This window comes from Nannobrachium achirus, assembly GCF_963921795.1.
Source record: "Nannobrachium achirus genome assembly, chromosome: 7".
Lineage (NCBI taxonomy): Eukaryota > Metazoa > Chordata > Actinopteri > Myctophiformes > Myctophidae > Nannobrachium > Nannobrachium achirus.
This window is the reverse complement of record NC_137816.1, coordinates 52,885,052-52,910,489: the sequence shown is the minus strand read 5'-3', so window position 1 is coordinate 52,910,489 and position 25,438 is coordinate 52,885,052. Positions and strand designations below refer to the sequence as shown.

General features: G+C 41.1%; 1 protein-coding gene across 1 annotated transcript in view; it reads left to right on the top strand.

The window, feature by feature from the left end:
- gpc6a (glypican 6a) overlaps positions 1–23,591 on the top strand; it is a gene marked incomplete at both ends in the record, with an annotated part of 199,632 nt that extends 176,041 nt beyond the window's left edge. Inside the window, 3 exons of the mRNA XM_080729744.1 lie at positions 20,417–20,547; positions 21,859–22,034; positions 23,380–23,591. Coding sequence (XP_080585870.1) covers positions 20,417–20,547; positions 21,859–22,034; positions 23,380–23,591 — 519 coding nt within the window. The remainder of the gene's footprint in view (positions 1–20,416; positions 20,548–21,858; positions 22,035–23,379) is intronic.
- Between the last annotated feature and the right edge of the window lie 1,847 nt (positions 23,592–25,438).

The window sequence follows — 25,438 nt, the reverse complement described above, 5'->3', positions numbered from 1 at the left end:
GCTGTTGTACCTCAAATGATCAAAAGCTATGACATTGTATTCTATAAAGGCACTGAATTCATTCATCTCTTTACTCACTGCAACAGCATATCTTTAACCTGTCAGATGTTAGAATGTCATATCACATCAGCCCACTGGCAGCAGGCATGAAGTTCCACAAGCCATTTATTACAGAACTTACCCAGAACATGGACAAAAGGTGGAAGAACAATGCACTTTGCACTGCTCCCGTCTACCTCGCTCACACCTCTGACAATCAATTCCACTCCAGCTGACAGCCTCATAATGATGATGGGAGAAAAGACAAAGAGTAAAGACAGTGGGTGTAATGTAATAATGTAGGCCATACTATTTCTGTATTAAGCTGTAGGAAGTACTGCCATAGTGCCGCCGCACATTTGACTTTAAGCACAAAATAATCTATTTCCATTTCCAAAGAAGAACTTTAAGAATCTGTATAATCTGTAATCTGGTCTGTAATCTGGTCTGTATATTTAGCTTAATAAAGACTGTGTGTGTGAAGGGTCACTAATGGCCCTGACACATAGACATTGGTTGATGCGCAATTTGCGCATGTCATACTGGAGGTAGCCTTCCCTAACACAGGCCTATTTTGGTATAGAGGGGGCGGATCCACTGGCTGAAAACATCCGGTGGATCCTATTGGTTCACAATCTGTGCCATAGCCCGCCTCCCACTTCCTATGCAAGAAATTTCAGCAGGTTAGCCCAGGCTTTTATTTTTCTTCCTATCGCCAAAATAAAAGCCTAAGTTTCTGAGGCTACGTATACTGGAGGCATCAAAACCTGTTGCAGATCGACTTGGGGCACAGACCAGTGGTGGAAAAAGTACTCAAGTTTGTCACTAATCACTAATGCAATACAGAAATACTCTGTTACAAGTAAAAGTCTGGAATTTAAAAACTACTTGAGTAAAAGTGCAAAAGTATTTGTATCAAAATGTACTTAAATTACCAAAAGTAAAAGTACTAATTATGCAGAATGTCCCATTTCAAGTTTTCAAATGTATAAACATTTTTAAAAATAGGAGAACTACAAGTTCACAGTATGCGTCTCATCTCAACACATTGTGAGCTTGTAGATCGGCTATTTTCAAATGGCCAAAATGTACAGTACATATAGGGCTGAAGTGTTTAATGTATGTTTTGTAATAATCATCGAAACCTACAAAGTAACTAGTAACTAAAGTTTTCAAATAAATGTAATGGAGTAAGTATAATATTTGGATCCAACTATATCCAAGATGTAGTGGAGTAGAAGTAAACGTACTGAAATACAGTACTTAAGTAAATGTACTTAGTTACTTTACACCACTGGCACAGATTATCAACAGACAAATGTATGTTTGGGTTTTCACATGTTTAACAGTTTCTCTCTTTTGGGAAAAGTCCGTTTTTAGTTTGGTTAATTTTTGTAAGAATTTTGGGTAATTTTTAGCTTTTATTGACAGTGACAGCGGAGAGAGACAGGAAATACGGAGAGAGTAGGAGGATGACATTCAGCAAATTGTATGTCAGGCTGGGAATCGAACCAGGGACTTGCTGATAGTGCATTGTGCCCATCGGATTGCCCCACATGTCAGTTTATTATGAAATAATAATGATAGGTTATTACTAAAGTAGTCCCAATTTATTTTAGTATCCAGTTCTGGCCCGTGACAGTGTGTCGCGGGCTCGAATCCCATTCCCAACAACCTTTGCTGCGTGTCAATCCCCATCTCTCTCACTATTTCCCATCTGCCTACTGTCCTATCAATAAAGGCATAAAAGAAAAAAAAAGTATCCAGTTCTTCAGTATACAGGTATGATGGCAAGTTCAAGGTTGAGTGGCCTCATCACCCTCATGTGTCGTCATCATCAACACTTTCTAAGAGAACTGGATAACAATGGAGGGAGATAATAATCAATATTGAACTAATCATTGCCTTTGCTGCTTTTATAATTAGCCACCATCATTTCAGATCATTTTCTCGGCTGGAGTTGTTACCATATTGATGCTCGAGCATCAATATGGTAACAACTCCTGCCAATCAGTTAGCCAATTGCCTTGGCTGGCCAACGTGATACTGTCATAGCATGCGGTTGAATTGTCTTGTGCATATTCACTGCAGTTAGACAATTATTGTCGTTCCTCCACCTTGTCCAAAAGGAGACACCACGCACCACCTGTATTAGCATTTAGCTTTATGCGGAACACTGAACAACCTGTTTGATTTGTCATCAGAAACATAACCAGCTCCTAAACGCTCCCTGCTTTTATTCATGCAATACTGACCTATTTCCATAGCAAATGTCCATTTGCAGCTGGACAGGACTGTCCCCTCACACTGCTATCCAATCAACAGATTTTCTTTGTGGCTTCAGGATTCATCCAGTTTGGCATGTGCCCGAAGTGATTGCATATTCATTCACCCAGTGGGCAGGCGCTTTCTCACTAATGCTGACAGAATCGGGGGTGTCACAAGGGGGGGAAAAGTGGGACTGAGTTACTAGGGCCCAAGGTGGAGGGGCCTTAATTATTGTATACTTTAGCTATTGAAAAATTGCAGATATACAAGCTCAGCCTGGCACCGAGTGCCGCGCTGCGAGCTTGTAGATCTGCTATTTTTGAAAGGTCGTGAAAATGTGTGGAAATCTTTGAATATGTATATATGTATTGCTGGAACTAAATATTTTGAGATGGGGGTCCGTGGCCAAATAATTTTCATTCATTTTGGGGGTTCTTCACATGAAAATGTTTGAGCACCATTGACATAGAAACATATTTTTTCAAAAAACCTTAGAAGGATTTGAAATATTCAAAGACTTTTTCACGATTTTTCAAAAATAGCAGATCTACAAGCTCGCAGCTTGTATATCTGCTATTTTTCAATAGTTAAAGCACAAACTAATGCATAATAATCCTTGTACCCAGGGCCCAGAATTTTGTGCGACACCTCTGTTTACACCTGGCAAAGTCTGGCAGAGATCCGTTTTTGATGCACGCGGCACGCCAGACCACCTTGAGAAGTGGTCTGGCATTTCCCATCACATTCCGATCACACTATGTGCTGTACACATTTGTGCACATTGTGTTTTCCCTCATCTACAGTAGATACAACATCCAATTACACGGTCATTCTGGTGTATATACCAAATAAATACTGAAACAAGCAACTTAAAAACTGTCTGGGGTGCTCACAAAAGCCAGAGTAGCCGTTAAAATGACATGTTTGAAAGTGAAATATCCGTTTAACAACTATCTTTCATATTAGGTTAGATGCTTACATCTTACACGCCTGCATGGAAGCGAGAGGATTTTGTGCAAAACAGCAGCGTATACAGACATGTCTCCAAGTCACACTGCAGCAGGAATCATATCCTTGGTGCTGGATGAAATTAATATTGAAAATGTTCCAAAACCATGTTTTGATGTGATTCATGTTCTAGATGACAAAGATTATTCCCTCACTGAACAACCTGATAATCCCACTCTTTAACACAGTGTTAGCGCAGAGGACACAGTGTACACACGGGCCGCGGTGTAACGCTGTGTCGACTACTGTACATGCAACGTCAGGTAAAGTGTCAGACATTATTCTGGCATGTGTGTGTGTGGGGGGCCAAGGGTGTCGCACCAAAGTCTGGGCCCTGGGTACAAGGATTCACTGCGGGCCCCCCATGAATGGTCTTCCTTGGGAGAGGGGGTTTAACCCATTTAGACTGGGAACGCATTACTTTGTACTTTAACTATAGAAAAATAGCAGATATACAAGCAGATATACAAGCTTGTAGATCTGCTATTTTTGAAAAATTGTAAAAACGTTTTTTTTTTCTTTTTTTTAAAGTGGTGCTCAAACCTTTTCATGTGAATTAACAATTTTGCTGCCATTTTAAACATAGCTGTATAAGCAGCTGCCAAATTGTCCTTACCTTTTAACGTGGGCACGCGCACGCATCGTGCTCAATCTGTGCGCGACTCATCTAGTAGACGTGTAGACTCGGTGAAAGCTTTCGAATAAAAAAACCCCCATTGAAATAGATATATCCGTTGCCACGTTGTATCCCTGCTTATCCGTCAGTGAAAAAACATTGAAAAAAGCAAGCTGTGCGCTATGGTAACACGTGAACACGTTCGTGCACAAAACACATGATATGTGCGGGGATCATAATCCAGGCGTGTAGAGACTGGATCAAAGTTTCCAAACGCAAAAATCGGATTGAAAAACGAGCTTCCCATCGCCGAGTAGCTTATTCTTCTGTTACAATGTAAACGAATGGAGGCGGGATTATGGCCCAGACTCAGACCGGATACGGAAAGCTAGATCCGGTCCAAACGGGAAATACGACTGGATACAGTTAGGGGGCGGGCCTAAAGTCTCCGAAACGGATATATACAGCGATCATACTTTTAATCGTTTCATAATGATTAAAGCTAATTACATTTCCGGGAACGACGGGCATCGCAGAGAGGTACAGCGGGAAATCCCCGGTTTCGACGGGGATCGCAGAGTATGAGTTAAGGATGATATGTATTTGGCCACGGACCCCCATCTCAAAATATTTAATTCCAGGGACCCCTCAGAAGCAAAATTTGAGTTACAAATGTTCGCTTAAAAAATAAATATATTCAAGATTTGCACACATTTTCACAAATAGCAGATTTACAAGCTTGCAGCGTGGCACTTGGTGCCGCGCTGTGAGCTTGTATATCTGCTATTTTTCAATAGCTTAAGTATAAAATAATTAAGGCCCCCCTCCACCTTGGGCCCTAGTAACTCAGTCCCACTTCCCCCCCTTGTGACGTCCCTGTATGGGGCATGCACCCTAACACCAGTGAAGGTACACAAGTAGTATGAATGTGTTTTTCTCTCTACCGTAGTTGTGGTAACATCCTGGGGCCTAACAGAGTCAGTTACCGCCGGGCTGACCCTTCTGTTATCCAACTTTATGTTGTTGTTTTTTTTGCATGAAATATAAATTATCTACAGATACTCAGAATCTCACAGCAGCAGCATCCACCCCCCATACGTTCTACTTTCACATGCTGGGCCTTTGTAGACACAACTAGGAAGGCAGGCATTCCCTTCATGCACACCGAACTGAACGCAGTTTGATATTGGTTGACCTTTAACTAGCAGGCTCCAGCTCAGCCCAGTGCAACACTGAAATGAAATGCAGGGCATTCTTGATGTGAGAATTACAAAGAAAGCGGTTTGGAAAGGGCTGACTGGATTGTTTGAAACTGAAGCTTAGAAAAGGTGCCAGCCTAGCGAGTACTGTAGCTTTTGTAGTGGTTCAAGTGAATTGGTCAAGTTAAGTTCTTCTTTTAGCTTTACCAGATATACTACTGTATACAGTATGTATACATACTACTTTATAAACATTTCAATGTCTGAATTATACGTAATTTATTTCAATTGCAGCGTGCAAAAAGTCAGAACTGCAATACATTAATTTTTCTTTGTGCACTTGTGCCTTTCTGCATGTCCTGTGTGTTTTCCCGGCTTTTTATAGACTATTTAATGCTCTGACATCTGGGCTCCCATTAGGCTGTACGTCTGAAGCTGTATGTCGGAAAAATACAAGCCCCTATTGACAGATACTAAATATGAAGTAATTTGAGCATATTCCAAGCTGTATCCTCTTGTGACAACGTTATTAATGCTGGCAGACCGTGACAACACACACACACACACACACACACACACACACACACACACACACACACACACACACACACACACACACACACACACACACACACACACACACACACACACACACACACACACACACACACACACACACACACACACACACACACACACACACACACACACAGAGAGAGAGTGAGTGGTGAACAAGCATGAAGGTTATTGGCAAAAGGGGTTGCCTCTGCATACTAAATAATGACCACTATGCCTATTCTTAGGACAGAATCAGACGTGGTGATTCAGAACACTCACCCCAAATGTATGAAACTGTAGCCATGGTCACCTCTAGGGAAATGGGAGATAAATTGTAGGTGTCAACCAGTTCACCTTTACCAAGTGACAGCCAGAAACTAAATGGTCTGATAGGCTACCTGCCACCGGAGAGCTGTCTCGCATGAGCCTGCCGGCTGCTGGAATGTCTACTGTACATTTAAAGGAGACAGATTTATGTCTCAATCCTCAGATCTGCTCAACTGAAGATAGTGGAGCCTAGAGCCTTATTATCAAGTAGTCATTGATATTTAATGCCACCTTTCATGTTCACTGCAGCAGGAGTCATTGGGGACGGCTGTCAAGCTGGCTGGCAGTTTGGTTGCAATTTATCGTTCTTTCTCATACAGCGTGAGTTACATTATTTTTGTTGAGTCAGGATATACTTTATTAATAGTTATGTATACAATATACTGTAGTTATACAGTAAATATAATATCATGCATGTTTTCTGTGAATTTGTGTTTTGTTGCCTTCTTCTTTCGTGTATCATCGTCCTTAATGATTGGTTGGCGATAAGGCTGAGCGATATTAGGAAAACCTTCGATATTCGATAACGTCGTTGAATACCTCGATATTAATGTTTTTCTGCTTTAGGTCCACGGCCTTTCTAACCCAGCTAATGAATAGCATATCCATGCATGCACACTGCACAGTACACATAGAATAAAGAAATTACGGTAAATGCCTTATTTCCATTTTCCAACAATGTTTTTATTGAATTAACCACACCTGTTTACAGATGGACTGCTTTTTTGTATGTACTACGTGCATGCATAGTGTGACTATTAATTACTTTGAGACATATACCAATACCTCATTTCAAGCCGTCTTCATCGATTTGTATACCTCGCATGTTGATACCTCGAAATCGATATATTTTCGATATATTGCCCAGCCTTAGTTGGCGACATTTTATTTCACAAGATATCTTGTTACTTATAGGGGAGGCCTGGGAACTAAACAGTAACAGAAAAGATTTGGAAAACGAACTGGTTCACAGAAAGCCTAACAAAAGCTTAACAAGAGCTCTAATGAGCGACTGGACATTAAAAAGGTGATAAAGGTCTTGCAGCCCGGTCGAGCTGTCTTTATGTCTAATAAGGTCAGGTCACTGCCTGAGCTGAAGGTATTAAGGGTCGATCGCTGAAGTCTGATCTATCGCTGGCGAGCAGAGATAGCCTGCATGCAAGCCTTAATTAGAGACAGTGTGGACCTACATTAACATGCAGAGCTGGAGGGTGCCCTACATGTACGTGCTCTGATAAACCAACAGCTATTCTACATCACTTGCAAAGACAGAGAGCTAACCCGGGGAAAGCTGCGCGCGGTGGGGTGAAGCTGTTTGAATTAAATGTTTAATTCTGCCAACACACTGAGCAAAGGACCAAATGGATTAGAATTGATAAAACAATTGTGTGTGTGTGTGTGTGTGTGTGTGTGTGTGTGTGTGTGTGTGTGTGTGTGTGTGTGTGTGTGTGTGTGTGTGTGTGTGTGTGTGTGTGTGTGTGTGTGTGTGTGTGTGTGTGTGTGTGTGTGTGTGTGTGTGTGTGTGTGTGTGTGTGTGTGTGTGTGTGTGTGTGTGTGTGTGTGTGTGTGTGTGTGTGTGTGTGTGTGTGTGTGTGTGTGTGTGTGTGTGTGTGTGTGTGTGTGTGTGTGTGTGTGTGTGTGTGTGCATGTGTGTGTTTAGGGCTTTTGAAATTGCTATATAATTCAAAGAGCAAAGAGGTTGTTTCTTTTAAATAAATAGTTTTCATGAGGCTCAGAGTTGCACTGGCTGAGTTTTATAATTAGTTTCTACGTCCATGAAAGTGTTGCCAACTGCCTTAACTATTTGCTCTTTTATTTAATAAAAAAAAAATTACCAAGAGAGTGAGCTAAATCTTACCCCACAAATATACTTCGAATGGTGAGACAAAGTGTACATGTAGCTATAAATGCCACAATACCTGAATTCCATTTTAGGTATAGTGTATACACACTGCAGTCCTTTAACCAATTCAACCCCAGCATTCTGGGGGGAAAATTCACCAAAAATAACAGATCTACAAGCTCACAACACATCGTGGTGTTTTTGCAGCTCAGGTCCGTTTAACTAAGACTAGAGGGTTTAAGTGATTAAAGAACAACAGGCACAAAGTGAACAAAAATAAATAGGCACTGCCTTTTTACATGAATCCCTATGAGAACCCTATTTACCCAAAAAGCAACTGCATGGCGACCACATGGCAGCCGCTTTTAGAAGGCACTTTTTGGTTTTAAATCGTTTTTTAAAAATGCAGAAATGCGCTAATGACGTGGACCGCTTTTTATCAGCTGTCCAGTCACGACTGCACACAAACTCAGAGCGGCTCCCTCATCAGAGCTGATTGTCTAGCTCGGCCGTGTTGTCGGCCACTGAGGCGGACTACCATGCGTCCAATCTCCTCTTCTGCCTTGCAATCGTTTATTAAATCTATTATTACCTAGCCTCGCGTAGCCAGGCTTACTCGTCTGCAAAGAGAAAAGCCTGGTGAAAATATGAGGCGGAGACCGTTCTAGGAGGTGGGGCTGAATTTTCCCGGAAGTTGTATTTTTTTTCACAGTGCGGTGTTCCTGCAAATGTATTCCCCGCTGGAAATAAATCTACTCTACGTCTCCCGCTCGTCGGTTGCGCTCGCAATAAACAATATACAAACAAAAACATTGATTCAGGCAATGTTACACCTATTAAGAGCGAGTTAAGAGCTACAATCTTTGTGTTTGTTTCGCTGGGGAATGTAAACAGACCCGCACCACATGACGTAACTTCCGTTAAACGCAGCACTTCCGCTAGAAATCTTGGAACCAACCGGAAGGCATATTGTGGCCAGGGTGATTATTACCTAATATAATTATATTGTATTTACTATGTTCACTGTGGAGTTGTATTTTCCTAAAGGCAGGCCACAAGGGGGAGGAAAGTGGGACTGAGTTACTAGGGCCCATGGTGGAGGGGCCTTAATTATTTTATACTTTAGCTATTGAAAAATGGCAGATAATATACAAGCTCACAGCACGGCACCGAGTGCCGCGCTGCAAGCTTGTATATCTGCTATTTTTGAAAAGTTGTGAAAATGTGTGCAAATCTTTGAATATGTGTATTTTTTAAGCGAACATTTGTAACTCAAATGTTGCTTCTGGGGGAACAAATTATTTTGAGATTGGGTCCGTGGCCAAATACATATCATTTTGAGGGTCCTTCACATGAATAAGTTTGAGCACCATTGACATAGAAACATAGGTTTTTCAAAAAACCTTAGAAGGATTTGAAATATTCAAAGACTTGCGCAAATGTTCAAGATTTTTCAAAAATAGCAGATCTACAAGCTCGCAGCACGGCACTCGGTGCCGCGCTGTGAGCTTGTATATCTGCTGTTTTTCAATAGTTAAAGCACAAAATAACGTGTAATAATGCGTTCCCAGTCTAAATGGGTTAAACCCCCTCCCCCTATGAAGAACATTCATGGGAGGCCCGCAGTGGATCCTTGTACCCAGGGCCCAGAATTTGGTGCGACACCCCTGCCCATTGATATATCCCAGTGGTCCAGTAGCTGAGCTCCAAGCGACACAAAGCAAGCAGCCTTGGCCGGGCATCAAAGCTATCCGGCGGGGGAGGAGAAACAGGGACCTCTGTTCTCGTATCTGACAGCTGGTCTATGATTGACAGACTAAATGATTGTTACATTTTAGGTGATAAATATGTCCTATACCGTAGTTGTTCGATCTTGTTTACATCCACACCTACAGTACTACAGTAGTTTAAAACTTTGTTTTCGATATTCTGCGAGTTTCAAGCATAGTTATTGACGTCTCCATCAATCCATCCATCCATCTTCAACGGCTTATCCGGTGTTGGGTCGCAGGGGCATCCTTTCCCTCAGAGAGCAACATTCCCGAGCAACATTAGCCACCGGTGCGTTTCAAGGCCAGTGTGGAGATATAATCCCCCATCCTTGGTCTGCCAGGGGGTCTCCTCCCAGTGGGACTTGCACAAGGACCTCCCTAGGGAGACTATCAGGTCAATCGTGTGACCTCCCCCAACCCCTTTGTGTCCGTTTTTCTTTTTCTCTCTGGACAGGGGGAAAAAAACTCTGGGCAGCGTTTTTTCTTGATAAATGGCAGATTGTGGGAACATAGCCTTAGAGCTTTGAAATTGGTGGTTGCGAACAAGTATTAGAAACATTAAAGGAATAGGTCACAAGAAAAAAAAGGAAATGATGTCATCAATTACTCATGGGGCACTTAAATGCCAGGCATTGTACTGCCCCCAACAGCTCCATGGAGTAATTGCTTCACTAGGAACAAAAGTACCATCATTAGTTTGAAACCAATGGGCCTGATTTACTACTGTTTGTAAATAGTGCCTAAATAAAGTGACTAAAGGGGTGCGTATTTTCGATAAGCACAATCTCATATATGCGATTCGCCAAGCGGCGTGTACAGCCTTGATTTGTGTTTAACTCATTTTTGTCGATAGTAACAAGCTGAACAAGGTCAAAGAGGAATATGATATAATATAGATTAGATTTGCAATAAATAATGGAGAAATGAATAATATATCAACTCAACTGGCATGAGGAGCAGATGAGGATATCATTTTCATTTTTGGATGAACTATTCCTTTAATGTTTCATAATGAACCATAATGGTAATGTGGTGAGGCGAACTCTTTGAAAGTTGCACCCCCACAGTCAGAACTGTTGTCTGTCAACTCACTTACTGACTGTTCTAGTTCACCTTTTCCAGAGCAGACATTTTGACTTGTTATAGCTGCATACACGCAGCTGAAGGTAATAACATTAGTTGATCTGTTTTGTTACAATTGTTTCAAATTCTGTATGCCAGCATAACTGAATAGGCATTGTTAATGCTGGCATGCAGTAATACCTAAATGAAAAACAACCATAATTAATCTTATTACCTCAACTGTGTTTACCCATCTATGACAAATTAAGGGTCTATTGCATGGCCTGCAGGCAATTAGTTTGAAGACAGGTCCATACTCTCCCCGAAACCGAACTTTTCGTCGGAAAGGTTCCACTACAAAATGACGTCACTCGGAACTTCTGAAAACCATTACCCCGAATTAGAGTTCAGAAAGCTGGACGTCGGAAAGTCGGAACTCTCTGACGAAAAGTTCGGTTTCGGAGAGAGTAATGGACTGGCCTTTACTGCATATAATAATATGGACTTTGTCACGGTTGCAAGGAGGCTTCTTATCATTTGTACATGGATAGGAACATTTCTTATTAGGTTACTGTTTTGTCTAAAGGTTGCATAAATTGAGACGATCTAGAAAGGTGGGTGATTGTTGATGTCAAATTTGATGCAGCTGTGACTCTGGTTTCCATGGTAATCAGACCCTCTCTGTCTGTATTCACCTTATCCTGGCCCTCTCTAGGTAGGCTGCCATTGCCTTTGGCTTTTACAGAGGGCACTCGAGTTTTTCTCTGTGTGCTGCTTCAAAAACATCTTTTCACTTCTTCCGAAGTAAGGAAGTGACACAGAATTGTCTGTTGAAAGATTTTGCAAAAGAAACAAAAAATATTGAGGGAAAAAAAAAACGAAAATATTTTGAATATTTTTAACCATTTTAACAACACAAATCTGTGTGGAGGTCCCTGGCACCACATATTTTCAGATGGGGGTCTGCGACTGTGGACAAATATGTTAATCCTTGGGATCCTTGATATGAAAAGATTTGGGAACCACTGCTTTAAAAAATATTAGAAAGTAAACCCAATAAGCAACTACTATTTTTTTTAAAGACAAAAACAGTGAATAACATTAGCGTCTATGAGCTTCGGCTGGGACAGCTCACAAAAAATGATTCTGAACGATAGAGACCTTTGTTGTATAATCGCTCCAGGAATATAAAAGAAGACATATCACAGGTATTTTTACAATCACTTGCTTTTCGATGTGCACGGTACATAATGTTATTGAGCTGGCGGCTGTTTCTGTCTCGGAGATATCGTGAGATTTGGATTCCAGACGGAATGGTGGAGAGTCTCGCGATACTAGCTAGTTCAGAAACGTAAATTGTGCTCTTTAGATGCTTCTATAATGTTATACAGCGCACACACCGAAAAGCAACACAGCAGAAAACAACGTGTGACGTGTTCTTTTATATTCCTGAGCTGAGTGTTTTATAAAGGTCTCAATCGTTCAGATTTTTTTTTTGTTCATGAGCTGTCCCAGCTCATAGACGCCAATGTTATTCACCGAACTTCCGGTGTTAGTTTTTCCACCGAGAGTGGCGCATGGACGCCAAAAACACGTCGGTGTCCTTTCTTGCTGAGAGATTCTTTGGCCTCTTTCAGGATATGAACAGGAAGCCTGGGGCGGGGCCAGGAATAAGGTGAATACCTGCTTCTTCTTTCGTGTAGGAAAAAAAGGGGGAAATCAGGACTTCCTTTGTATTTTTGAGGATCCTGTGCATGTTTACCATTGAAACCATAAAGTAATATAAAGAAAATATAAGTAAAAGTAAAATATAAGTCTATTACTCTCTGTTATTTAGACATTTCCAATAAGATACATTTATTTTTAAATTTTTATAGCAAGCTTTCTTTCGGTCATATACCTTCTTCAGGCACTTTCTTTTGCACAGCTTTGAGTGTGTGGAAGCTGCCTTTTATTGTTCTTACAGTTTGTTTTCTTTCGGCTCCAGCACCTCACCCAAGTTTACCGGCAGATTTTCACTGTTCTGTCAAACATTTCCAATCTAAAATATAGGCCTTTGGTGACAAAAACTGTGTTGTAATTGCATTTTAGTGCTAAGTAGTAGTGCAACATTGATTCCTACATCCTAATTATAGTGTTGCCATATACTGTACATTTATGCTGTTTACATTTCAATATCATTTCTGTAATGTCCATGTTGAGAATTTACATCACGCCTACCAACTTGTAACTAGTCTTGTATTTCTAAGAGAGTTTGTCAGTGCAGTGCAGTGGTTAACTCTACAGCACCAGTGTGATAGCCAGAGACCCTGAAGATCTAACCTCTAATCCACCAGTTGCAGCTGTGCTATTGTGGTAGTAGCAGGGGGGCAGCCATGGCTCAGCGGCAATGGCTCAGAGGTAGAGCGGCCGCTTGGCAACCGGAAGGTTACCAGTTCGATACCGGGCTCCACCAGAGTTAATGTCGAAGTGTCCTTGACTCTGAACCCCTAATTGCTCCCCATGAGCAGGTTGGTGCCTTGCATGGTTTCCTCTGCCATCGGTGTAGGAACGTGTGTGAGAATGGGTGAATGTAATGAACTAGAGGTTCGCGGCGCTACGCGCCGCTCACATCTACGCCCCCTCGCCTCGTTAACGTGAAAAGCTCATATGGCTAAAAAAAAAGTTTTTTGAAAAAAAAAAAGTTTTTTGAAAAAAAAGTGTTTTTGAAAAAAAAAAAAAGTTTTTTGAAAAAAAAAAATTGAAAAAAAAAAGTTTTTTGGGGTGGGAACTATTGTGGCGGAACTATTGTGCCGCAGCACGTTTCCAGTCGGACATATTTGACGGCCGGACGCACTTCCGGTTAAGAACCTAGCGAATCAGCACTGGTCCCAAGACTCCCATAGCCTGGGAGCGCGGAAGGTTTATTCTATAGGCTGGCACCATGGCGACGGCTAGCGAATCAGCGGACGGCATAGAGTTAGGGGCGGTATTCCTTACGTTCTAGACGACTACCTATGAGTTGAAGTGGATGTAAAGTGGGCGTGAATGGGCTTGGAAGTGGGATGCGGCTCTTAGAGGAATGTATATATAAGATGCACAATTCTGTGTAAAGCGCATTGGATAAAGGCGCTAAATGCACCACTTAGATTGCATTAGATTCATGTGTGTGTGTGTGTGTGTGTGTGTGTGTGTGTGTGTGTGTGTGTGTGTGTGTGTGTGTGAGTATTGGGTAAAGTAAGAACAGTCTACAATGGTCTGATCAATATTTTCCGTTGAGGTGCAGGCGCTGACGTACTGCATGAACGAGACTCTCCATTTTCTGTTATCTTCATGACAGGATTACCACATGAAAAGTGAGGGCAGCCCCATGCGGCGGCATCCTGCAGACGCTTTTATGTCCGGTTACACCTGAGGCTTTGGCGTACACATGACATTCACTTTCCCCAGCCCTATAGTCCCCAGTGTAACCACACTGTGCAATCCTCAGTATTGATTTGACTTTGAGAGTGTACAAATGCAACAAATGGACCCGTGGCACTGAGGATTTTACTGTGCAGGACATGACTCTTAAAAGCCCATGTTATGCTTACTTGCCCGTGGGTGTCGCTCACCGAAAATAGCCGACCGACAAGCTCCCAGCGTGTCATGCTGCAATGCGTCGTGAGCTTGTAGATCTGCTAGTATTTTCAGCCTGCAATATACGTACGTAATAAACGAGTATAAATCAGGCTTTACTGTATGTGTTGTGAGAGAGTTTGTGTGAATCGGGGTTTCTGTTTCGGTCCAACGTTGCTTTTTAAAAGTGACGGTCAACGTGATAAAGAAAAAACATGAGACAGATTAAATCGTTTGAGATTGATGTATTATGGATTTATCGTGACTCTTTTACTATCTGATATCACATATCCAGTAAATGAGAGCTGCCACAGTAAATTATGGAATCCATTTAATGATGGGATACATTTCAGGATAATTGAGAGGGTTTTTTTCCCCCTTTTGAGGACTGGAGGGGTAACAATGTTTTTATTGTGTTGAAGATGCAAGGCAAACTGTTATCTCCTATCAGTTCTACACTGGTACAGACTAATGCCAGAGGGGAAGAGGGTTCAGCTGATTGTGTATTAATGAATCAGTCAATCTGTCCAGATCAGAACATGCAGTAACTGATTGTGTGCTCAGACTTACAGGGATAGAGATAGGGGAACGATAAGGTTATGGAGCTGAGATGTGGTTGGAAAACGTTGTGGTTTGGTGAGGAATGGAAAGAATACATGTTTGTGTTAGGTTGAACGGTGCAGCTCATAGGTTTTCAAAGTAGGGGATGTGGCCCCAGGGCAGCCAATTGGAAAGGAGAGGAAAATGGAGATTCATTCATTCATTTTAAGCCATTTGGCTATTTGGGGGTCCTTGGCATGGAGATGTTTAGGCAAAGGCAATGGATCTCAGTGGATGACATGGCTGATCCTCTAATAAACAATCAAAATAATGGGTGACCCACTTTCACAAGTCACACTGTGTGCCGTGAGACAAGTCATGTGCATCTGGATTATTATTGTAATATACTGTATACAACTACTGCATACAGAAAGTTACAATTTACTTTTATTTTTATTACATACTTTAAGTATTTTTTAGGATATATTTAGGATACAAGTAAGACGCCTTAAGGCGAGAAGCAACTGCAGAGCGCGGGGAAACAACATACTTAAAAAAATAGTCTGTGTAAATCTGGCAATGTACACACACACATACACACACATACACAGATACTGGGGCTGTCTTTGACTCAGGATGATGCACCCAGGCAGGGGTCGCACCTGAGTGAAATCAGTGAAATCAGTGTGGAGCAGCACAAACGAGACAGATTGTGTGTGTGTGTGTGTGTGTGTGTGTGTGTGTGTGTGTGTGTGTGTGTGTGTGTGTGTGTGTGTGTGTGTGTGTGTCGTTACAAGTAAGAGTTACAGGCTAGAGTAACAGGCTAGAGTTATAGCGTGACACAACTGCTGCAGGTTTTCACAGAAAACTGATCCCGCAAGCGGTCGGATTTATGTATGCTAAAATATATATAATTGATCCACTTTCATCCTGGTAAAACAATTTTGGCATGTGCTAACATTTTACTTATTTTACTCTCGGCTACTTCTCATTGGGGATAACAGCGGATCATCTGTTTCCATCTTCTTCTGTTCTCTGCATCCTTCCTCTTCTCCTCTTGCCTGGCAGAAGCGCCTTCAGCATCCTTCTCTCCTCATCTCTCCTGAGTCCGAACCTTTTACCCCCAAACCTTCTAACCTGGGCTGATCCTCTAATATAGTCATTTCTGATCCTGTCAACTCCTAAAGAGAATTGTAACATCCTCAATGATGCCACCTCCAACTCTGCCTCGTGTCTTTTCATCAGTGCCACCATTTCCATGCCATACAGCAGGGGTCTTCCATGTTTTCAGGCCAAGGACCCCTTAGCTGAGAGAGAGATGAAGCAGGGACCCCCACTATGTATTGTATAAAGTTGTGTTGCATATTAAAAAAAATATTGTAGATTTCTTAGACAGCTTAGACTAGACTTGTTTGACAGCACTATCATCAGTGTAGGTTGTTGGACTAATGTGTATTTTTAGACATTGAACCACTTGAACCGTCAATACTTAGTCCACTCTTTTTTTCCCTCTACACCAAACCTCTTTGCCAAGAATAGCAGATCTCACAAGTGAGCTTGTAGAACGGCTATTTTTTGACACAGAATAGGGACACCAGAGTTCAAGTGGTTTGTGTAGAAAAAATAAAGTTCCTATCACACAAAGATTTGGAGGACCCCCTAGGGGTCCCGGACCCCCTGTTGAAGACCCCTGCCGTATACAGCATAGCTGGTCTCACTGCTGTCTTATAAATCTTCCCTCTCACTCTTGCTGGTACCTTTCTGTCACAAATCACTCCTGACACTTTCCTCCATCTGTTCCACCCTACCTGCACTCTCTTCTTCACCTCTCTTCCACACTCCCCATTATTTGGAAAGTTGACCCTAGTTATTTAAACGCCTTCACCTTCTCCACCTCTACTCCTTGCATCCTCATTGTTCCACTGTCCTCTCTCTGTCTCTCGTCCAGACACACATATTCGGTCTTACTCCTGCTGACTTTCATTCCTCTTCTCACTAGTGCATGCCTCCACCTTTCCAGACTCTCTTCAACCTGTTCCCTTGTCTCAGTACATATCCACAATGTCGTCTGCGAACATCATAATCCACAGTGCCTCCTGCCTGACTTCATCTGTCAACCTGTCCATTACCAATGCAAACAAGAAAGGGCTCAGAGCCGATCCTTGGTGTAGGCCCACCCCACGTCGAAACCATCTGTCACTCCTACCCCACTCCTCACTATTGTCACGCTATCCTCATTTTGTAGGAGCACCATTTTGACACAATTCAAGAAGAACAAATGCAATACCAAGTGTCCTTCTTGGCACCCTATCATCAGGCTTTTCCTCGGTCCTTGAAGACACAGTGTACTGTAACTCCTTCTGGCCTTTACTTGTCCAATAAGACTCTCAGGGCAAACAGTGCGTCTGTGATGCTCTTCCCTGACATAGAGGCTACTGCTGCTCGTTGATTGTCACCTCTCCTCTTAGCCTAGCTCCCACTACTCTTTCCCATAGCTTCACGCTGTGGCTACTCAGCTTTATATCTCTGTAGTTATTACAACTCTGTACATCGCCCTTGTTTTGAAAATCTGTACCAGTATTCTAGATTTAGTTTATTTTTTATTTTATTTTTATTTATTTCAACCGTTAATTTTCAGACAATTCTCTGTATTTGCAGACAGGTGCGAATTTTCGCACGGAAAAAACAGACTTTCTTTTTTCTTTTTTTTTACGAAACCAATGATTCTCTATGACCGCATGCACACCTGCTCCGAATTTGCTGGCTGCGGCAGTGCGTTTTCTAAGCGATTGAACCCAGTTCGATTTGTGCGTCTTTTCGCATGCGGTAAAAACTCATTGACTCCTTTTATGACTCCTTTTCAGATCCACAGTGAGGATTCTGCACTACATTGCACACCAAATCCAATGCGTTTTAATCATGCAGCAAACGGAAAAAACGCAACGGGCCTGTGTGCAAAGCCCTTAATACCGCTTTTTCAGTCGTGCCAAGATTACGAGTTCGTAGAAAACAAAAACAATATAACAATATATATTTTTTTTTTTTTTCCCCCATAGATATTCAACAATAGAGACAGTTTTGCAGATCATGTATTTTTGCTAAGGTTTGCCTTGAGATTTTGACGTCCCCATTGGTTTTCTTTGGCCACAGAATGTCACTGACCAACAGTACAATTGATGCACACAGCCAGTATACAGGATGGAGTGGACAAGGTCTGGGGCTAAGCCCAGAACATTTAGTACTGCGGCCAATTTTTTCGGGGTGGCTTGCACACAACAAAAGAACATTTGGGTGGTCCCTGCTGCTCAGTTACATTTTACTGCACTGTATGATCACTGCAAACATTTTCAGTTGAAATTTACATTTTTAAGTACATTTCACTCAGTAACACTGCCACTACTGAAATGTCTATTTTAAAAAACCTGAAGAAAAAATGGAACTGAAGTCTTCACTTACAGCAGTAGTTTATTAGGCTACAACGTAGGGATGAGACGATATGAAAATGTCATAGTCATGTCATGATTTTTGTGACCAAAGAAATTGTGATTTATGATATTATCTCGACATTCCCAACATTCATTATCCTGGGACAGAACATTCGGGCAAAAATAGCACATCTATAAGCTCACGACGTTGCAACGCGTTGTGAGCATGTAGATCGGCTATTTTTGGAGAGTGATAAAAAAGACTGTATCAAGTACGTTATTTCCAGGTCCATTTTACCAGTTCTAGAGGGTTTAAGTGGTACCAGATATGCAGCTCAGTATAGAAGTATAGAAGCAGTATAGAAGTTCTAATTGCCATCCAGATAAAAGTCTGGGCAGTGTTCATGTCAATTGTCATCACATTCCAATATGATCCACACAGTCTTCCAGAACAATTAGCTTTGGTTAAATTAATTACATTTCCCACACACATCTGACTTACCCATGAATACTGTATTAAAGGTGAAGCCTTTAGCATCACTACTGTATAATTGTCGATAATAGAACACAATGAAAGTTCAGATTACATGAAACCACCAAACCACACCATCCCACTGCATCCTCCTGTTACCATGACTGCTCTCGGTCATCATGTGCTGTCTTGTTTTCTGGTCGCCGTCTCTAAACCTCTCCAGCCATGGCCAGATGGAATCAATGTGGAATGAAACCACATGCCAGATAAACAAAAACAAAAACAAACAAAAAATCACATAAGAATACAGTGCAGACCAGCTAAACATTTTGGATGTACATTCATATTATTATACTACCACACTATTATAATACTATTATATTACTTTCTAACCTTATTTCTTAAATATTGTCTTATCTGTCTTGTTCTTTAGTTTCTTGAAACCCAGTATTATTGTGACCGAAGGTCGCAGTTTACTATGAGAAACGTCACAGCTTGTCCGTGTCCGTGTCCGTCCGTCCGTGTAGACGTGTACACATTTTTGCGGTCTATGGGTTTGCCGCTCTGACATCATGCTCTGATGTCACTGTGATGTCACACTAACAGAATCCCGATATGGAGTTCCCTGATGTCATCATGATTCCCTGTTAGAGAGATCCCTGTGATGCCAGGGGAAACAAATCCATTTTATGCCCATATATGGAGATCCGATCTCTGATGTCCACATACCTGATGTCCACATCACGTATGGCGCGCTTGTCGCCCTGCAGGCGTCTTACTAGTTATTATTACTGTTGCACAGTATACCGCTGCTATACCTGTATGAGTAGTGTATATTATGTACATGATTAACCTTGAAAGATGTCATTAAAAGACACTCTATTAATGGAAATGAATAGCGTAACTATTACAACTTTTGTTTGCTGTAATAGTATTAGTAGCCAGTAGCCATCATTGACTTTCTATTATAAAAAGATATTGTTATGCTCTTGTTTGTATATTTTTTCTTATTTGTATGTACTGTAGATTTCTGTTTCTAGAAGCTGTATGGATATCTTTGTGTCAATTTCCACACACTTATACCGTACATGAATGCACGCCATGTATCTGCTGTAGACCAGATATGCAAACTGCAAAGCAACATGATCCCAGTCTACTATACATTACTGTCTGGTCAGTAACCACTAGCCCAGGGGTCTTCAACGTTTTCAGGCCAAGGACCCCTTTGCTGAGAGAGAGATGAAGTAGGGACCCCCTCTATTGTATAAATGTGTGATGCAGATTTTCATCGATTTCATAGATAGATTCATAGACTTGTTTGACAGCACTGTCATCTGTCTATGTTGGATTCGTGTTTTTAGTTAACTTGACCATTCACTCTGTAATTGGTCTGCTCTTTTTTTACCTCTACACCAAACCTATTTGCCGAAAATAGCTGATCTACAAGCTCACAACGCCTCGCAGTAGATCTGCTATTTTTGGCTAAAATTCTCCCCAGATTAGGGATGCAAGGGTTCAAGTAGTTAATTTAAAAGAACGATCCTATCACAAATATTTGGCGGCCGCCCTGTAGTAACTCCAAGGACCCCTGCACTAGCCTACAGTACAGTGCACGTCAACATTGTGCAGCATTCTAATCCTAAAGCCTATCAACCTATAGCATTGCTGTATTTGTCCTACTACACTACAGGTGATTGAAATCAAAGATCAACTGAAGGAGTCCAAGAGGTTCTGGTCCAACCTGCCAGATGAGATCTGTACCATGGGCAAGCTGACTGAATCAGACGAGGAGCAGTGCTGGAACAGTCACACCAAGGGCAGGTGAAAAGAACTTTAACCACTCAATAATACCCCAGAGGAAATCTACTCCAGATTTTCACTTATCACCTTCTGCCTGCTGGGGATTATAGAACTAGCAACCCACCGAGTTACCAGATTAATGCTCTCTATATAAGCACAATGGACACAGCTTATGCAAGGCAAGTCCCCATGTGCTCTAAATAGTGTCTCATGTACCCAGAGGACCGTGTAGAGTTCCTAATTCTGACCAAAGTGTGTAGAGTACAGTTGAAGCAAGGCCATGCTAATGATATCTCTATCCATACCTGACAGTGAACTAGAAATGCTGGCAGAAAATAGGATTAAGGCCACCTCGGTGGTCCTTTCCAAGTAACTTAATCACCAGATGGTGCAATAAAATACATTTACATTTTCATGTTTATGCCAATACCTCTCCTTGAGTGCCGCGCTAAATCTTTGTTGACCGCCCAGCAATAATAAAAAATGGATGACAATCAGCTCAGCGAAGAACAGTATCATCATGATAACAGCTGATTCCCCCAAACCCAGGCACAGAATGTTCTCAGTAAAAAAATATGTCCTCTCTGTAAAAATGTTACTGTGGTTCTGTTGGTTAAATAATGGCCAATAAATACTGCTTACAATTGCAATGAAACAGGTTGACTTTCTCCCTGGCTCAGGCAAGGATATCATTGTGATATATACATTATACAAACAAAAGGGCAACATTTCCTCTTGTGATTGGGTATAGCTCCAATAGAGGAGGTGTGGTGGTGAATTTCATTTTAGAAAATGATGCAATGCAGATTATATAATAGAAATTACCTTTGTAAAGAAAAAGAAACAAGCAATATAGCAATGTTGAGACTGTAGGACTTGTAGCACTTGTACTGTAGTGTAGGGTAGTGGTTCTCGATATTTGCGGTACACATTTGCGGTACCTCTGCAGCAAGTACGGGTGCAGTGTCATGTTCAAAGACTCTCCATCACAGGTCTGAACCTTGACCTAACCACTGTGACTTGATATACCATCCACTGTCACTGATGCCAGTCGCTGGCTGAATTCTATCTTTTGTGTCACACCAGACGGCACCACAAGAAAGCATTGTTTCAAGGATGACAAATTTGGTATCATCACTGTGACAATAAATGGACAATGGTAGTCTGTTCTCCAAAAAAGCCGCACATATTTTTTATATTGTTGCGACTTTGTAATTAGCAGATTAGAGAGTACTGTGTGTGGCCGTTGATTTGTCCAGCATGAAAAACATGTGCAGCAGCAACCATCAATGTTACTTGACACATGTATGCTTCTGATTTCATCCTGGTCAGATATTTCCCCGAAGTGGTGAAAGAAGGTCTGACCAACCAGCTCAACAACCCAGAGGTTGAGGTAGACATCACCAGGCCAGACACGCTGATTCGACAGCAGATCATGGCTCTCCGTGTAATGACCAACAAGCTGAGGAACGCCTACAATGGAAATGATATCTACTTTCAGGACTCTAGTAAGTTTTCTGATATATTTGGGAGTGGTGCAGAGACAACTACTGTGCATACTGTACTGCATAATAATGCCTTTCAAAAATGAAATATCACAACCGAATCAGATAAGCTTTTTGTCAATTTCAGTTTTTATTGTTTTTAGAATAAAACAATCAAAAAAGAACCCGCCGTACACTTTCAAGAACTTTTATTTATTTATTTTTGCACACTTTTCTTAGATTGTATTATCATAGATCCCCCTTTTGAATATATGCATTTTTGTCCTGCGCACCTGTCACTAACCTTTGAGGTGTGCATCAGCCTTGTCTTAATTTGAATAAAACAATAAAAATATGTTTTGGGCCCTTATAAATGGTAAATGGTAAAAGGTACTCTTCCACATTAACTCAGCGGGAGCCCGGATTCGAACTGGGAACCCTTCGGGAACCCTTCGTGCTCTAATAGCGGTTTCTCTACCCCTGAGCTATGCCGCTCAGGCATAAACGCACACAATTATATACTTCCTTACCTGTGTGCATTTACACACACTTTCATGCCATTAAAGCATGAAAATTAAATTGAATTGAAACAGATGACACGCCTATAAGCTCAGAAAGACAGCCTACCGTACATAGTGGTGTGAAGTAACTACTATACACATTTACTCAAGTACTGTACTTAAATACAGTTTTGAGGTATTTGTACATTACTGGAGTATTCCCAATTCCCAATACTTTTACTTCTACTCCACTACATCTCGGATCCACATTTTTTACTTTTACTACACTACAATTATTTGAAAACATTTAGTTACTAGTTCCTTTGCAGATATAAATTATAATATTATAAAACATACATATGCGATGTGAGCTTGTAGATCTTAGAGTACATTTTGATGCCAATACTTTCATACTTTTCATACTTTTATTCAGTACTTTTTTAAATTCAGGACTAACAGGGTATTTCTATATTGCAGTATTGATACTGAATACTTTTCCCACCATTGACAGCACACTGTCCTTGTAACGCCATGCTTTCCCTTCAGAGAATCCTGTTAGTTTCGGAGTGGCTGTCACTCCCAGATTCTCTCTCCCTGTTTCCCGTCTCTCCTCACTGTGTACTATCAATAAAGCCCAAGGCAGAAAAAGCCCCAAAAACATCTTAAAAAGAGAGAGAATCTCCTTGGTGTGGTGATTTGTGTTTGTAATATCCTGCTGCAGATAGACTCTGTGTATACAGACTGCTGTGCTGACATAAAACGTTATATATTGCGTTTCATGACTTACCGCCGTTCCCTCTGTTGTTTTTTACTGTTGCTTTGTTAAGTCGGTGGCTGTGCATATTCATTCATCCATTTTGTCACTGCAGGCGATGAGGGGAGTGGCTCCGGCAGTGGCAGTGGGTGCTCTGATGGCTGTACCACTGAGCCCGTCTTAATCGGTACGGAGGCGCCCGTGATCGGCGCAGACCGCAGCGATGTACGCGCCGCGGCAGCCGGAAAGTCGTTTTCCCCTGGACCCTCCCTGCTGCTGGTAACCACAGCCCTCGCTCTCCTGGCACTGCAGACACAATGGAGATAATACCTGCATGAGTCCTGATCAAGGACCAGTGTACTCGGACCTAAAAGTATATTGAACAGCAAGTTCTAATGCTGTTGATGTTCCCTCATTGGACGTGTAGAACCTCCTGAATCCCATCCAGAATGGTTCACAGTAGGGCTAAGTGCAGCTCTGCATCCTGCTTGTCCCCCAAAGATTGCTTGGTGTCGTCACTGAAGCAGCTTTCACATCCCTTATATTAAAAAAGAAAAAAGAAAAAAACAAGGAAAATGTGGCTTTTCCCATAATTCCAGAACTGGTTTTGAACAAGATGCTTCCCTTTTGGAGAGTGACACACATCTTTAGATGCTCGTATGAAAAGGTCCCCCCCTCTTTTCTTTACAAGAAGAAAATTGTGATTGGTTTTGATTTTTGAGTCCCCCACAGAGAGAAGGTAGTATGTCTTATTGTGTGAGTGTGAATGGCAATGTCGTAATTGGTTTTGATCCAGGCTCAGCAGTAATTGAATTGTGCGTTCACCTGCTTCAGTCACATCATATAGGGAGCAGTCACTCTATAATTGCACACTTGATGATCTCAAGACAGTATCAGTGTATTGAAAGACTACTTTTGTTGGTTCCACGTGCTTTGAGACCTACAGGACACAATTACATATATAGAGAAAAATATATATTTATATTTTCAGAGTTTTTAATTGTATTGTACCATTATTTGGTACAGTACAATTGTATTGTACCATTATTTTTATTAAATTGTACCTATTTCACTGAAAGGTACCGTACTTTATTGTTTTATCAGTGGCTGCATTTTAGCATAAGCGTTATTTGTTTTTGAAAGTTGTGTTATCGCCTATTGTATAATAATAAAGGAAAAGGAAAAATATATAAAAGATTTAAGTTTAATACAATAAATAGTAAAACATGGCATTACAATTGCCACATTTGGGATCTAACGTTTGGGTACTTGAAACATGAACTTGAACCTTTCAAGTGAATGTTTTTTATTTAGTTTTCCATTTTCTTAAAGGACAATATGTCAAAACAAAATCCTCTTTTGCATTTTTCTTCCATTCCCCTATTTTAGTTTTTTTTTTCTTTTTTTTTCATGAAATCTTTAGTTGAATTTGCTATGTTCTCTCACAAAGGTTTATGTAAAAATCAAGCTACTGTGTGCTAGATGGAGCTGCAGAGCAGTCAGAGCATGCACTCTGAAAGATTGATGTTTACAGTTCCATATAGCTATGTATTCTTGACATGGTATGTCTTTCAAAACAAAACAAGAATGTAGTATGTTTTGTCAGCACTTTTATTTTGAAATTAGTAAAAAAAAACTTCCCCTTCCTTCTGACATAATTAATATTTAATTGGTTCAGAAGTTCATTCATATGATCTTTGCCCTTTTGTAAAACAAACAAAAAAGATAACCTCAAAATGTTATTCGGATATTTATTTTATGAATTGCAATGAAAAACGATTGAATTCGCCGTTATTTTAGTGGAAGTAGCAGCATGGAATTGAAATGAAGTGAATGAGAACCATCATGATGGTACAGTCTGTGTTTCACCTAACTGGGTTGTTACAGTCTGCTCCAATAAAATTAAATATGATCCGCACTCAGGAAAAAGTATGTTCATCTCTCTTTTTTTTATCTTTATAAACAACATTTTGTGTGCAGCCAAACATGCCAATACTGGGGAAGGTAGAAGCCAAAACGTCTGACTGCACACAAAATGGACATCATGTTGTTTTAAAACAAGATGTACTGTATAAATAGAAAAAGTGCAGCTCATATTGAATTTCATCGGAGTCATTTTTGCTAGGAGTGATCCAGCATCACGTTGAACTAAAAGAAGATTGTTTTGTAATTAT